The sequence below is a fragment of the Harpia harpyja genome, chromosome 1 (genome assembly GCF_026419915.1).
Source record: "Harpia harpyja isolate bHarHar1 chromosome 1, bHarHar1 primary haplotype, whole genome shotgun sequence".
NCBI classification, from domain to species: domain Eukaryota; kingdom Metazoa; phylum Chordata; class Aves; order Accipitriformes; family Accipitridae; genus Harpia; species Harpia harpyja.
Genome location: NC_068940.1, coordinates 81,738,200 through 81,754,378, shown reverse-complemented (window position 1 = coordinate 81,754,378; position 16,179 = coordinate 81,738,200). Strand labels below are relative to the sequence as shown.

General features: G+C 36.2%; 1 protein-coding gene across 2 annotated transcripts in view; it reads left to right on the top strand.

Annotated features, from left to right (window-relative positions):
• Positions 1-16,179, top strand: part of CASD1 (CAS1 domain containing 1) — a 41,636-nt gene extending 25,457 nt beyond the window's left edge. For both annotated transcript variants that reach the window (XM_052801777.1, XM_052801785.1), the window contains 11 exons: positions 3,081-3,295; positions 4,300-4,725; positions 5,142-5,231; positions 5,821-5,940; positions 6,908-7,064; positions 8,572-8,651; positions 9,516-9,617; positions 10,942-11,082; positions 11,623-11,700; positions 12,669-12,761; positions 13,812-16,179. In XM_052801777.1, the coding sequence (XP_052657737.1) occupies positions 3,081-3,295; positions 4,300-4,725; positions 5,142-5,231; positions 5,821-5,940; positions 6,908-7,064; positions 8,572-8,651; positions 9,516-9,617; positions 10,942-11,082; positions 11,623-11,700; positions 12,669-12,761; positions 13,812-14,078 (1,769 nt within the window). In that variant the 3' untranslated portion in view covers positions 14,079-16,179. The remainder of the gene's footprint in view (positions 1-3,080; positions 3,296-4,299; positions 4,726-5,141; positions 5,232-5,820; positions 5,941-6,907; positions 7,065-8,571; positions 8,652-9,515; positions 9,618-10,941; positions 11,083-11,622; positions 11,701-12,668; positions 12,762-13,811) is intronic.

Below are 16,179 nucleotides of genomic sequence, written 5' to 3'. Positions count from 1 at the left end.
GTTTGTGTGACCGCAGTGCTCATCGTTTTGTTGTTAGGTCCAGAGACCTTCTCTTCCCCTTGAGGGTACTGAGTGGTGTTGAACAGGGCTCGATAGGCATGGGCCAGGCCCCAGCACGTTGCAGTAATTTGTATCTCTCTGGAGCTGCCGGGGTGACAGCATACCTTTTCCAAATATTTTACTAGTTCTTCTGGATTCTGCACTTGTTCGGGGTGAATTTCCAAAACATTGGAGGTGCCCACTTTTCTAGGTACTTGCCCATACTACCCCACACACCCTGCCACTCATAATTATCCAGCCTTGGGGCAGATCTCTGGGTGATTTTCTTAAATAGTTGTTTAACCTTAAACGAGAGCTGAACCACATTGAGAAACATGCTAATTCCTAGCAGTAGGGCTAGGACCGTGCTGGTCCCAACATCCCAAGAGTATTCAAATTTTTCAAAATTCTCAAACACCATTGTAACTGGACTGAAGGAGAAAGGAGAGGGGAAGAAAGGTATCCCACCCATAGACTGGTTTTCCAAGGAGGAAAGGTAAATGATGTAATTATTAATAGTTTCCCACAGATGGCTTCCACAGTATAAAGGTGGCAATGCTGGGTGCAAGTACCGGATTAATCCCACAGCTGACGACTTTATCGTACCATAAAACAGTGTTATACAATACATCAAAGCGAAAACCTTAATCCACCTCCCACGGATGATAAGCAGCAGAAGAGGGACTACATACAGCAAGCGAGGTGATACATAACAGAACTTTAAAAACCAGAGCAACAACTCTAAGAACACATAAATCAACATAATGACCAGCGACTATTAGACCGATATAATGAATGCTTATAACAAATTTGTTTTAACAAGCTCTGGTCAGGTTTGTCGTTATCTCAACCCTTCGTGCCCCACGTTGGGCGCCAAAAAGGACTGTCGTGGTTTAACCCCAGCCAGCAACTAAACACCACGCAGCCGCTCACTCACTCCCCCCCACCCAGTAGGACAGGGGAGAAAATCAGGAAAAGAAGCAAAACCCGTGGGTTGAGATAAGAACGGTTTAATAGAACAGAAAAGAAGAAACTAATAATGATAATGATAACACTAATAAAATGACAACAGTAATAATGAAAGGATTGGAATGTACAAATGATGCGCAGTGCAATTGCTCACCACCTGCCGATCGACACCCAGCCAGTCCCCGAGCGGCGATTCCCCGCCCCCACTTCCCCGTTCCTATACTAGATGGGACGTCCCATGGTATGGAATACACCGTTGGCCAGTTTGGGTCAGCTGCCCTGGCTGTGTCCTGTGCCAACTTCTTGTGCCCCTCCAGCTTTCTCGCTGGCTGGGCATGAGAAGCTGAAAAATCCTTGACATTAGTCTAAACACTACTGAGCAACAACTGAAAACATCAGTGTTATCAACATTCTTTGCATACTGAACTCAAAACATAGCACGGTACCAGCTACTAGGAAGACAGTTAACTCTATCCCAGCTGAAACTAGGACACAACCTTAACTAGCTGGTATCTAACTAGCTGTTACTAGTGATGGAGATTTTAAAGCTCTCTCAGGAAAATCTTTTGCCTTCTGAACTCTTAATTCTTTGTTAGCTTACTCTCAGACTCAATAAGCCAGGTCTATTTTCCCTGTGCTGTACTCCATATATACCTCCTGGGAGTCAAGAACACAAGTGCATAAAACAGCTGTATTCCTGTGTTTGTTCTATTAATTTTTCAGATTACATAAATAATAGGAGAGGTGCAACGAGTGCATCCTCTCTGTGTGGTTGGAATGAATAGACATATTCTAGAGAATATAGAGAATTTATGTCTCTAGAATGAAACTTGCTTCTGTACACTGAGCACAGATGAGTTAAGATTAGGAGCCAGAAACCATGGTTCACAATGAGTCTGTGAGATTTTTATTATGGCACCAAGCTTACATTCTTTTCCTTTTTTTCAATAAAACTGAAGTATGTCCCTGACACTGAACAATGAGCTCATAGGTAGAATGTGCTACTGATTTATCTGCCATAGAAAATAGCATTTTAGATTATCATCACCTCAGTTAGAAACGTAGGCAGATTTTGAGGTCTGATAGGAATACACCCAGCTGTACACTTACAGTCACATCCAAGTTGCTATCAAAGATGGTTCTAGAGGTTAACCTGAATCAACAGATTAATCTTCTCGCATTTGTTTCAAAACCATGTTTATCTTTAATAGAAGAAATTAGGTGTCAGACATGTCCCACCATTCTGTTGATGAAGATCCTGTCCATTTAAGTCATCTCTGAGCTCTTTAATTGAACAAATAAGGGGATGAGCAGTCTGTATACATAGTTGTCTAGGCATTAATTGTCTAAAAGTGAGCATGAGGTAGCTAAAGTAAATCCACTTACAGCTTGTAGAATGTGTTTCACCAGTTATGAACATCAGCAGCTTTTCAGAGCACCTTATTGATCTCTAGTTGACCTTTTGATCTAGAACCCCATATAGCTTTGTGTTAAGCTCTGTATAATTTCTGAAGCCTGCAGGCAATGAAATGGTGTTCCATTCTTCTGAAAAACTGAGATTCTGCCATCAGTTAAACTGGAATCAACAGGAGCAAGTGTAATATGCTTATGGATTATGACTTAGAGAAATGAGAAGCTGGTTTCTTCTGCAGTAGCTAGAGGGTTTGAGATTTTTAATTTTTTTTCCATGTGTCTATTCTGCTGCCTAACTTCTGTCCTCTTGGCTTTGGAGTCTTTCCTTGGGGGATTCTATTAGTAAGAGAAAGCATAAGCAGCTCTGCACTCCAGCATTATATGCTTTTCATGGGTTTGGGGAAATTAAACAGGCATTTATGTCTGGCCAAAGCTTTCTAATCTATAGGTACATATGCATGACTAGGGAATGGCGATATGAACATTTCATCATAAACTCTAGTCACTGTAACAGTCACTCATTCCTCGCTGTACATTTTTTCTATACCATTAAACAGTTGTGACTACCTAAATGAAAGTAGCCTGTGCAACTTGGGCTAAGCAAATGCATTTGTCAAGTAGAAGATTAATGTGCTCATTCTTTGTTCTTTCAAATTCAGATCCTGTTTATGAAGATATGCTGAGTGAAAGTCGGAAAATGATCACTAATGAGAAAATAGATGCTTATAATGAAGCAGCTGTTCGTATTCTGAACAGTAGCTCCCGAAATTCTAAAGCTAAAGTTAAAGTCTTCAGTGTATCAAAATTGATAGCACAAGAAACTATCATGAAGTCTGCAGATGGCCTGCATCTCCCTGAATCAAGCAGAGATACAGTAAGTGTTTTTATCACTGGTCAACAGTAAAAAGTACTAATAGTAAACCAAGATTTTAAGTGAATGTTCTGAAATGGCAGACAATATGAATGTAACGAGGACCTGCACGTTCTTCAGGAAGTTTTGTTCAAAGGATCCCAATAGGTGGGAGGGCAATCAGTTATATAGGATGTTTAAAAAACGTAACAGCAAACACACTAGTGCGTAGCTATTTTGAAATAGCTGTTAATCCGCTAGATCTTTTAGATCCTGAGTGCAAACTTTGTGCCTTCATCTGCATGAATGACTTAGGGTGATAATGATTTGTAAAGCAGTGCTAAGAAATAAGTCTTAAATTTTCCCCTATGTGCCCGTATAATTTTGTTTAGTAAGGAGTATGAAAAGGATAAGAAAACACACAATAGCCACCTTCCTGGTTGCATGGAGTGCCACTGACTTTATTTCTTATTTTATCTTTAACCTAGCAATATATATATGCATGCAGTGAGCCCCTCTGAGCTTTGTCAGTCTGTCTGTCTTGTGAAAGAGCTCTCCTGCCGTGTCACTTTTAGTTCCACTCCTTTGCAGGTTTCAGTTGCTTTTAAGTACTGGATGAACTAAATACCATCTCACCACGGGTTTCAGTTGCATTGTCATGTTTTAGAGACCTTCATTACCGTGCCCCTTTAGGACCCAAGTCTGTGAGCTGTTTTTCATTTATAGTCCATTTAGCTCTTTATAGCTCCTTTTACAGCCAGTAGAGAGAACCCTTCTGTTGTAAGGATTAGGATTAGGTCTTTTTGCTTACCTCGAGAAGCTCAAGGGTTTCCTGTTTGGAAGAGATATTTCGACTGTACTGTTGAATGCTACTAGGTATATGGGGGTACTGTGAAATTTTATCCATGTAATGATAAGCGAGAATAGCATATGTTTTATGTCAATGCATGATCTAGAATAAAATTTCCTATGATTAAAATGTTAACTTTTTAATTAGAGATTGACAAAACTGCATATTTCTTTGACAGAATGCGATGATTCTTATGAATGTCTACTGCAATAAGATAATGAAGCCCATTGATGGCTCCTGCTGCCAGCCTCAGCCTCCTCTCACTCTGATACAGAAGTTAGCTTTCTGTTTCTTTACTTTGTCCATTATTGGATATTTGATTATCAATTTAATTCATCGGAATAATTATCGGAAGAACAAATCATGCACTGACTTGGAAAGTGGAGAGGAGAAGAAACCTGCCATCAGCACTCCTAATGTTTCTACTTTAGAGATGCTCTTACACTCCTTCTGCAAACTTGGTCTAATCATGACCTATTTTTATCTATGTGACAGAGCAAATCTTTTCATGAAGGAAAATAAATTTTATACACATTCATCTTTCTTCATACCAATCGTCTATATCTTGGTTTTGGGGGTATTTTATACCGAAAATACCAAAGAGGTAATGATCATGTTGACATCCGGCTTATAATGTTGTTTCCCAGTTTAAGTGTAAATAACTAATTGCTAAGTATTGAAAGTTAAATTTTCAAAGTCAGTATGACTCATCTGCAAAAAATGCACTCACAAGCAATATAATGTTTGCATGGAATTAGATGCAAAAGCTTTTTGAAAGCATATGGCTATGAGTGCTTTGAGCCATCGTCATAATCAAACTGGAAGTGAGCATAGCTTGGATACAAGAGAGTGTAGATGATGTTAAAATCTGGTAGACCTGTGTCCACTAGACAGAAGGCTTTTACAATTGAGACCTATTTACCCATAAAGTGGTTTATTGTTTTGAACTTTTTCTCCTCATTTTGTAGATGTTCGTTGTACTTTTTGGAATAGCAACACTCTTGTTTTGTTTTGCATTAGACTAAAGTGTTAAATAGAGAACAGACTGATGAATGGAAGGGCTGGATGCAACTTGTTATTTTGATTTATCATATCTCTGGAGCAAGCACTGTAAGTTATTTGAATTTCATAATTTTTTTAAGTGGGAATGCAATTTGGGTATGTTGCTTCAAAAGAAAGATAGTGCAAATGTGTATTAGAATTGAATAGAATGAATAACTAATGCTGTTGTTCCTGTAGTTTTAAAAGTGGTATTAGCTGAATTAGTTTTTCTCTGTTTAAGTGTGGATTTCGCTGATAAGAACATTTTATGCATTACTTAACCAGTGAAAAAATATACTTGTTTCCTCCACATAGAATATTACGTTAATTTATTTTTAATTGCTAGCAACACTTCTTTTTTATGTTCTGAACTTGAAACTGCTGAATGTAAACTTTCAAAGAGCCATTAAGTCTCCCTTAACTGGTAATGAAATATGGAAAGTGTAGAGTAATAAATAGAAGAAATTCATTTTAATATCGGAGAGGTTAGGGCATCAAAACAGCTTAGTAAGAAACAGGGAAATGTAGCATAATGTTTCTTTTCTTAGTTAAACGTGATTTACCGCAATGCAGAAAAAGCATAAGATAGGGGGAAAAAAAGGAAAGCCAGAAGCATTTACATGGCAATTTATAAAAGGTACTTTATTTTTCTCAACAGTTTTTGCCTGTGTACATGCACATTCGAGTTCTGGTTGCTGCGTATCTGTTCCAAACAGGTTATGGGCACTTCTCATATTTTTGGATAAAAGGGGACTTTGGTGTATACAGAGTGTGTCAGGTAAGAATACCTACTTACCATTTTTATAAAGAAATTTGTTCAGGTAACACAATATCCATAATATACCTGTACTCCCTAAATAATGTGATATCAGGTTACTTAACCAAGGTTTGCGCATCAAAAGTGGCTATTGTTTCTATGTAATCTGACCTGTTTAATTGGTAGTGTTTATCTAATACAAACATATGGCATATAAATGATACTTACAATGTAAAAAATGTAAGTATGTAGGCTTTAAAATATCAAGACAATTATTTTCCTATATATAGCAATGGAGTTTTCATTGCAATAGCAATTTACAGTATATAGCAATATATAAGTAGTGATCCAGGCAGGCTCCCCAAGACTGTATTGGAGCCTACATTTGTTAATAAAGAAAATAAGTTTTCACACCATAACAGTACTGGAGAACATACCTATTTTTGTGGTTTCACTCCCAGGTTTTGCAGTGTGTGCTGTAGCAGTTTAAAAAATTAAGAAAATATCTTTTATTGCTGTTAAGTGTTATATTGTCAGATAACTCAAGTCATCTTGCTTATTGAACATGCTTATAGTCTACAGCCTAACTGCAGCGCTGGTAATGACATTACCCTAGCTTTAACTGTGCTAGCCCAGGTAGCTATGGGAGTGAAAGCAGAGAGGCTTTAACAGCATCCAGCAACTGGAATACTCAGTCCCCAGCCTGCGAAATAGTCAGTTCTGGTTTACCCTATTTTCATTGCTATGTCTACCCAAGTAGACCAGTGTAGGACAGGTCCAGTACTACATAATCAGCCTGCAGTCTTATATTGCATTGTTGATGTTCCCCGCGATACTCATCCGTGTTTCAACTGAAATATAATCAGCATGTGAGATGTAAAATACATAGATGTTTTCATATAGTGCTAAAGAAACATGTCCCCTGTCTCTCTCAGCTTTGCCTCCCAGTTTATATATCCTCTGTCTTCTCTCCTCTGACACCCTCCAGGTTTTATTTCGTCTCAATTTCTTGGTTGTGGTACTGTGCATAGTGATGGACCGACCTTACCAGTTCTACTACTTTGTGCCATTAGTCACTGTCTGGTTTATGATCATTTATGCCACCTTAGCTATATGGCCCCAGATAGTCCAGAAGAAAGCAAATGGTAAGATTTTTTTTTTCTTTCTGCTATAAAACATTTGCATGTTACATACAGAAATGGTATTGTTAGTAGATGTCAGTCTCTTTGTAACATAGTCAAAATATGTTAAACGGTTGAATAATGTAACAGCTGATAACTAAACTCTGTCTCTGGTTACAGTCATATTAGAATACTTTTTAATAGGCTTTGACCATCAGAAATGTGTTTTATCAAGAGTTGTAATATTACTGAATGCAAACTAAAAATATAGGTTACACTATCTATGCTAGCTGAGATTGTTGCTGTGGTGTACCAATGAGTACGGCATGAACAGTGAGCTTTTAGACTTTCCCATTCTGCATTGCCAGTATGTCTTATCCATCTTGAGCACCAATTCTGCCATATCCTGCCAATTAAGAACATGGGATTTGTTATCTTAGTATCTTAGATTAAGTAAACTATTAGAAGTATGTCTTGTGATACGGGTATTTTAAATAAAAATTGAAGTGAAATCTCAGTTTATTTTATGCATTTTCAGTTCATTGAAAAGCTGTCATCATGTGGTAAATGCTTATTATTTAATTCACCTAAATTAGAACTAAAACATTAAGAGTCTTAGATCCTCCTTCCCTATTGATGGAGTAATTTCCAAATTTTATAGTCTGCAGATATGATAATGAAATATACCAAATGCATGCTAGGAATAGATGCTGCAAAAAATATAATTAGAGAGTAGTTTTACAAGATGCCTCGAAGCCAAACAGCTCCAATATTACTTTTTTTTTCTACAAAGGCACTTCTGTTCCAGATACAGAAAAATGACTATTGTGTACTTAGGAGCAATAGTGAGTGTACTGTGAAACTAGAAAATCTTTCAGTGACAACTTTCACTTGCTTATGTCCCAGTTTACAGCTGCCAATTTATATGGCGAGAGAGGGAGATGATTTTGGTTGCAATGTTGAGGCTTGGGTAGAGCTTAGTATCAGTCGACAGCTTTGAGGAACAGTTTCTCAAGCTTCTCTTAACAAGATACTTGTCCCTAATGACCTGCTGTTGAGCTTTAGAATACAACTGGTACCTCAAACTTTAATAATACATGCTGTACTTATTTCACATGACAAAAGCTGTTGGACATTTTGTTTTATTTATTTATTTACATTCAACTAGAATAAGGACTGCCCGTGCAGAGTGTTTGGGAAAGGAGAGGCTTTAAATTAGTGTTTCTGTTTGAACACCTAAATTCTCTTCTTTCTCTATGTATGTTGTCCCTGTTTTAGACATGAGGATTAATTTAGGATTAATAGGTTGTTAATTACTATGAATGTTTATTTTAATTGCTTAAAGTAAAATTTAATACATAAATGTAGATAGTGATAAAATATTGCTGGTAATACTTGAACATTTATTTATGAATGTGTCTATTACTAAGCATAACTACACTAAATAATTGGCAATTATTATTTAATGTGTCCTGGGTTTTGCTATTGAAAAATTGATGACTGTATACTGATTAATTTATTTCTTCCTCAGGGAACTGCTTATGGCACTTTGGTTTACTGCTGAAACTGATTGGCTTACTGACATGTATATATTTTCTGTCATATTCTCAGGTTTGTAAATTTTGACTATTTTTATCCTTAACAACCTAAGGGTATATTATCTTTCTCTACTTTTTAATGTGCTCATAACTTGTATATTTGCTCCTGTATCATAAATACAGAAGAGAAAAAATTGAACCTTTCAGTTTCTTTTCATATTTGAATTGGTGTGGATGCTGGAAAAAACGCAATTCTCTATCTTACTCGTTTGTATTGCTTGACATGTTTTCAGTATACTACAGTTGTAATAAATACAAAGGTCTATGCTTTGGTTTTGGGGTGGGGGTTTTTTGATGTGCTTAAAGTTACTGGGTTTTGCTAGCATATGGTGATACATCTGGTGATACGGTTATATGAAGATTTGTGTCTCTCGGAGACTTGGTGTTGTCTTTGATACCTTATCAAAAGACTGGTTCTCATGCTACATTAGTGACTTACTGCATGCTGTAAGTATAGCTGACAGAAGTAAGCGCAGAGTTTGTCACTCTAGGATTTTACGGGGGGGGGGGAGGTGTTTAACCCCTCATTGGCTTTAAGCCTGTTGAACTGTAGTCTTCTGTGGAGTATGGATTCGTTATCCCAACACACCAGTGGATCTCTCCCTTTAAGCCTGCAGTACAAAATAGAAGGCATGCCAATACCTTTATGGGAAGCAAAACTGAAACCCTCTCTCATCTGAAGAAGTATTTTTGGTTTGGGTTTTTTTTTTCTTTTGGGGGGGGGGCGAGTGCCTTCTAAGGAAGCCTGTTATTTTGATAATGCCACGTAGCTAGTGAAATAGGGATGCGATAATATTAAAAGACAGCATATTGATTTAAACTTAGTAAATATGGTTGACATCAGTGTTAATGCTTTTGCTATGTTTATTTTTTACAGGGTGCATTTGAGAAGATATTTTCTTTTTGGCCACTGTCCAAGTGTTTTGAGCTGAATGGGAATGTCTATGAATGGTGGTTTAGGTGGAAGTTGGATCGCTATGTATGTAACATTTGCATAAATTTATACAGGTCTTTTAAGTGTATTTTTTAATCTGGGGGAGGGTGGGTTGTTTTCCTTTCCTCCAGAGAAAGCAGAACCTTGTCCCAGTGGATTGTTTAATAGAAGGCTAAGCTGCATCCACCTTACTTCTGCAAATGTCTGTCAAAGCCTTGCTTAAAAGATGGCTGTTGATTTATTTGCTGCTGGATCCTGCTTAGTTTGCTTTTAAAAAATAAAGTCATAAAGTGACCTAGATTAGTCTTTTCTCAGAAATTTTACTGTGAAAACTTAATGCCTGTAGCACTTCAGGCTATTGAAATACAAGGCAAATTATTGTGGTGGCTTGCTTAATAATATTTTTTGAAAGTTGTATCAATTAAGGATGTATTTCTTTTAAGGTAACCTTTAAAGCACTTTTAAAATCAGTGTCTTGATGCTCAAACGAGACTATTCTTGCACATATTTTGAAATCGTTTTCCAGTGGGAAAGTGCTTTCTTTCCAGTTACTGACCCTACGACATAGGGGAATAGAACAGGCAGACACTGGTCTTTTTTTTGTTGTCTTGGTAAGATAAGTGGAGTTTCTAAGACGGGAGCATTCATCTGCTAACCTTAACGGGAGCACTTGCAGACTTCTCCCTCTGGAGGTCTTCAGTAACTGAAATTTGTGGAGCACAGAGTTGTCACATCCTGGGCTGCTCCCATCAGCAGCACACGCTCCGTTGTGACATTTCAGACTTGGAGATCTGTTGCTTGTGAATAGTGTGTGTTCTCTAATGCCGCTAAAGAGGAAGTCCCAGAATAAATACAGAAGACATGCACCACATGGGCCTGAAACAGCATCGTGTTGCTAGCTAATGAGAACTTGGCATAAGATCATAAAACACTCTGAAGAATTGTATCTGAGAGAGAGGGAAGCACTTGTAGTGCTTCTTGAATGTTTTCACCTGCCAAACTGGGAGAAGGCCAGAGACTCATGGTTTTTCCCCAGAGAAAGACCTTTTCAGTGCTGGCATAGATTGCAGAGGGGATAGTAGGTACTTGAAAGCTTCTTGAAATTTCATTGTGGTGTCTTTAATGCTCTGTGAAGCATTAGTAAGAGTACTTATTTGTAGTTTTTGAGTTGAGTTAAAAATGCAGCTTATGACAATCTAATGTAGAAAGCCTATTTTTGTTTACTTCAGTAAATCTGGGAAAGGACCTTTTGACACCTGAGCTTTGGTATTACAAATAGTTTATCCTGTAGCATTTCTGTTAAGAGTTTGTACCTGAAGTACTTGTAAAAGCCATGAAACACTCATTGCATTCTGTTTGTCTTTTACAGGTGGTTTTTTATGGGATGCTGTTTGCTTTTATTTATCTGGCATTGCAGAAACATCAGATGATATCAGAAGGAAAGGGAGATCCTCTTTTCTCCAACAGAGTTTCTAATGTTTTATTATTTATTTCAATTGTATCCTTTTTGGTACGTACCTAGTATACTAATATAATCAGGTTTGTAAATCTCTATAGAATAAGTTTTCTGAAGTTCTTGTTTAAGAAAATAAAAAAAAATTGATTTAAAAAATCAAATCTTGATCTGGTGGTATTTCAGCTGTGTTTTTGTGCACAGCCCTACCTATCTACTCACTAAAATATTTTTCCTCTCAGTCAACTCTATATGAAAACATCATCACTCTTTTAGTTCATTGCAAAGGTTAGAAGAAAATTGGATCATAGAAATTACATAGTAGATAATGCAGCTCTTCACTCTTCATTGCTTACCTATTTGTGATGAAAAAATTGTCAACAGTATGCCTGTATTTTAGGGTATGAACAAGTATGGTATTTGTCAGTTGCAAAGAATTTGAGAAACACAAAACTAAGCACAATGTGTTTTTTTCTATTACTGTCCCACATCTGAGTGAACCAACTACTGCTGAAGCTCTTCAAAATAGCTTACCTCTTGTTTCATTTTTAAATGTTACATATAATTGCTACACTGACTAATGTTTATATCTTTTAGACCTACTCTATTTGGGCTAGTAGCTGTAAAAACAAGACAGAGTGCAATGAACTACATCCTTCTGTTTCTGTGGTACAGGTAATTATAATTATAGTCCTTTTTCTTACAGTGATAGAATCTAGTCTGTTCTTGTTTGGGCTTTTTGAAAAATTATTTTAAAATATATTTTTGCTTGAGCATGACATGTCAGATATTGAGCTTCATTCTTGTGTCTGAAAGTGAAAAATGGTTTAACTACATTGCTCGCTGTTTTTCATTCCTTTAAGCACTGAAATAACATAGTGTGATTATGCTTTTGATTAACCTTGATGTCCTTAGGGTAGGTTTCATATGCGCTGTTTAAGTCCAAACTGAACTTTTGACTAATTGCATAGCAGTGCAAAAGAAGAAAGCTGTAGGGAAGCACGAGTGTTTGGGAGGTACTAGTGTAGGAAGCAACCTATGGGACCCTATAGTCACTTTTAGGCAGAGAAGAGGTGGGCCACAGGGGCATGCATGTGGTTTTCTTAAATTTAGATTTTCCTTTTACTGTGTCCCCTGCCCCACTATACCCCAGCTGTCTGATTCTGTTCCTTCTCTGTTTCTTTTTTTTTTAATAGTTTGTCCTGCTTTCTTGAGGGGCAGCATGTGTGACTTAAATTTTTAGTATTAATTTGTCCATCTTGACACCTTCTCTTTAAAAAATGAGGGTTAATTCAAATTTGTTGCCACCTTCATTTTAGGCTAGCATGGTATAACATGTGTTGTGACCATGCCTAGTAAGTGTATAGTAGTGTCTGTCAACATCAAGGCCATGATTCTACTGAAGATGTAAATGTGCTATGCTATAACAATGTGTGTAAGACATTTGCAATTTCAAGACCTACTTTGTTAAGTATAAACTACATGGATTTTTTGTTTGGTTTATATATTTATTAGTTTTTAAAGAAAATTTAATGCATGATGCCCTTCACTTTAGACAATGAAAATGTATAAACCTTTTGTGTGTGTACGTGTTATCTACATGTCATCCACAGTCACTATTTTTTACTTCTTTTTTAAAAAAGATTTTAGCTTTCATCCTCATCAGAAACATTCCTGGATATGTCCGATCTGTGTATAGCTCGTTCTTTGCCTGGTTTGGCAAAATTTCTCTAGAGGTAAGTAGAATGATCAGAAGTACAGTGAATTGAAACTTAGAAATGTAAGGTGGTTTTATTATCTAAATTGTAGTATAACACATAAATAGTGAAAACATTTATTGGCTTATTTAATACAATGCTGTTGTGTTTGACCTCTTTTAGCATTGTAGCTTCCGTCTACACTTAAAAATCATAGCTGAAATAGCAGTCTCACAGTAGCAAACTTATTTCTTACGCTGTTTTGTGTGGGAGTTTAGGGTTGTGAGAGAGGGGATTTAATGCTGGAGTAAGCTGTGGCGTGTATGCAGTTGGAAGATAAAAATTTAAGCCAGTTGAAGAATCAGCATGAATTATACTGACTAGTATAAGTACACTTATAAATGTGTTTGCCCTAGAAGGCTTTCCTGCATTAATAAACAAATGTAACTTTACAAACAAAACCCTTCTTAGTGCAAATGTTATCTTGTTCCATTGAGTGTAATTTTGAAACAGTAGGAATTATCTTGCTTTCCATTTTATTTGCTCTTTAGTAAAATTAAATGTTTAATTTCATTGTATTACTAAAATATATTTTAAAAAGGGAAAGGAACTTATATGAGAAACTCATTGTAATACAATGTATATGTAGTACATGATTTTGAATTTTTTTTAAAGGATCACATTTTCACTGTTCTGATTCCTAGTGAACTTTAAGGTGCTTTGCATTCATCAGCAGTTGAAACATTAGCTTTTATTTGCAAGCTTGTTAGTTCAGTCCCTAACCAGATGTACAGTAACTGAGTGGAGGCATATACCTCATCTGTTTTGACATAATGTAAACGACGCTCCCCTATGCTGTATTTGGTTAAGAGCTAAGCAAACCCATTGTATTGTAACAGACTAATAGTTTTGTCTTGTAGCAAAGACATGTGGAAAACAGCTCCTCAAAGTACATTATTTAATCATAAATGTCTGACTTAAGCAGAAGGACAGTGTGTCAGCTGATGCAATAGTAATAATTGTATGTTTTTATATAAGTAAAAATATGTATAGATAAGTATTATTAAAGACACTCTTTTTTTCTTTCAGCTTTTCATTTGCCAATACCATATTTGGCTGGCAGCAGACACAAAGGGGATCTTGGTGCTCATTCCTGGATATCCAATGTTTAATGTTCTTGTCAGCACTTTTATATTTGTGTGTGTGGCACATGAGATTTCTCAGATCACTAATGATCTAGCACAGATTGTGGTTCCTAAAGATAACTCAACTCTGCTGAAAAGGTTGCTATGCATAGCTGGATTTTTTTCTGGACTACTCCTTTTCTCAGCAATGCAAGATCAGTTAAGGCATTAACTTGCAAAGATTCTTGGAAACTTTCTTCAGGTTTACTTTGTGTCTGCCTGAACAAAAATTCTCAACTGGAAGTACAAGAAGACATTTAAATTATGTTTGTGGAAAATGTATATAGTGCAAATGTACACATTTTGTGTGGAAACAGCCTTCTCAAATAATCTGAGAAACAAGAATGCACTGTACAGAATTGCATGTGAAAATGAGTCTTTTCTACTGGATATATGTTTCTGTTTACATATCTGTTTAAACGTGACACGAAGAAGTGAAGTTAAATCATTTAGCAATATCATGCGCATATCACGGAATTAACTTTATCTTGGGTCAGTTGAATGAAGAGTGGATGTTACTAGAGTACCACCTATACACAACACATGCTGTAATCATTCTCATCAAGGAACAAAAAAGAGCAAACTTGTGATCCTTCGTTAATGCTCACCTTTAGCTGATGTGAAACATGAAGTTACTGGTAAACCAGGGCATTCTTATGAACAAAATGGTAATTTTTTGTTTAGAAAGGAGTATTTTGGGTGGAGATAGTATACATTATATGAAACCCTTTAACGTGGAAATAAAAAGTCATCACCAATTCAGTGATTTAAGAATATATACAAGTTTACATAATATTTTATGGGAATTTTTTTGAAATTTAAGATGTTTTCAGCAAATATGGTGAATTCTGAGGTGAAATTTTTTTATAAAGAAAATTTGATTTTTTCTCCCTAAAATTGTTTGCATTTTTTCATAAATTTTCTACTAATTTATTTAACTATGTGCAGTTCTCTGTACAATCCCAGTGAACAAACAGATGAATAATTTTCAGACACTCAGTTCAGGATGGAGAATTTTTGGAAGACCTCTAACCTTTTCCAGTCAGATGAAATCCCATCATATCCACTCTGTCAGATCTTAAGGAAACGGGAGAACAGGGGAATGGTGATCTTCGAACCTCTCTGAGTTTGTAGGGAACTTTGAACTAGGTCTCATTAGGGAACTGGTGCCATATTCTATCCTGTAATAATATTTTCATTTAAAAGGATGCATGTCAATCTGTTGATATCACGAGGAGGACGAAGTGAGTAGTCATCTTGTTGCATGCAGGTGGTTGAATCTCAGAATTGCAAATGGAATGAGATTGGAGCCATTTGGAGGAACCTTTTTTCCCATCCTTTTTAGCAGTTCCCATCTTTCTTATTAACTCTTTCCTTCAGCATAAAAAGTAAAATTGAAAGAAGTAGCCCTTCAGCGTGGCAGTGACAAGCTGTAATTTATGTTCCACTTACTCAGTGAAGTTACAGTCATTTCTTGCTGTTTGTGGTTTTAGTTCAAGTGATGGTTTGAGCTCTAGTTGCTTCTTCATTTTACTCTTCTACTGATTACTTATTAGCAGTCAAAAACATGAGCACAGTATTGTTTTCCAAGCATATGTGCAATTATGTATGATTATAAACAATATGAATCCTAATCTGTACTGTACTGTCATGTACATGTTTTTGATCTTATCCCAGTTAAAAAACTGAATTCAAATTTGCAGCCACCAGTGAGTGCAAAAAAAATAAGTGTGAAAAGAATGGCTTTTTTTTTTTTTTTTTTTTGCTGGAGAACAGTTTCTTTTAAAGAATGACCAGTCATTCATCATAAAAAAGAAAAATCATTCACTTCCCCCAAATTCAGCAGTTTTCTAAGTCTGCCAGCTATTTTGAAGCTATTGGAAAGATACTCAGCTATTTGTTCTTTGTGTGCATTACTTCCAATGTTTGGAAAGTTAACCTCCTTGATCAGTACATTTGAATGGCTGAAAGAAATGGTATAGGTAAACACTGTCATGGGGGATAGGATGCATAACCTTCATCTATGCCAGTATTAGGAGCAATGGTGAACTGTGAGTTTGAGGGATAATTTTTATTTTGTTCTTCACAACTTAAGTATTGTAGATATAATTTTATTTATCTGTTGTACAGACTTGGTTAAAAGATTTATTTTTAATGTTTGAAATAATGCACTTGTTTACTGTTACTGTATGTGGGATAAATATATTTTCTTTTCAGGTTATGTAAAAATATGAAGTAACTTAAACATTAAATAAAAGTGCTGTGGATGCTTA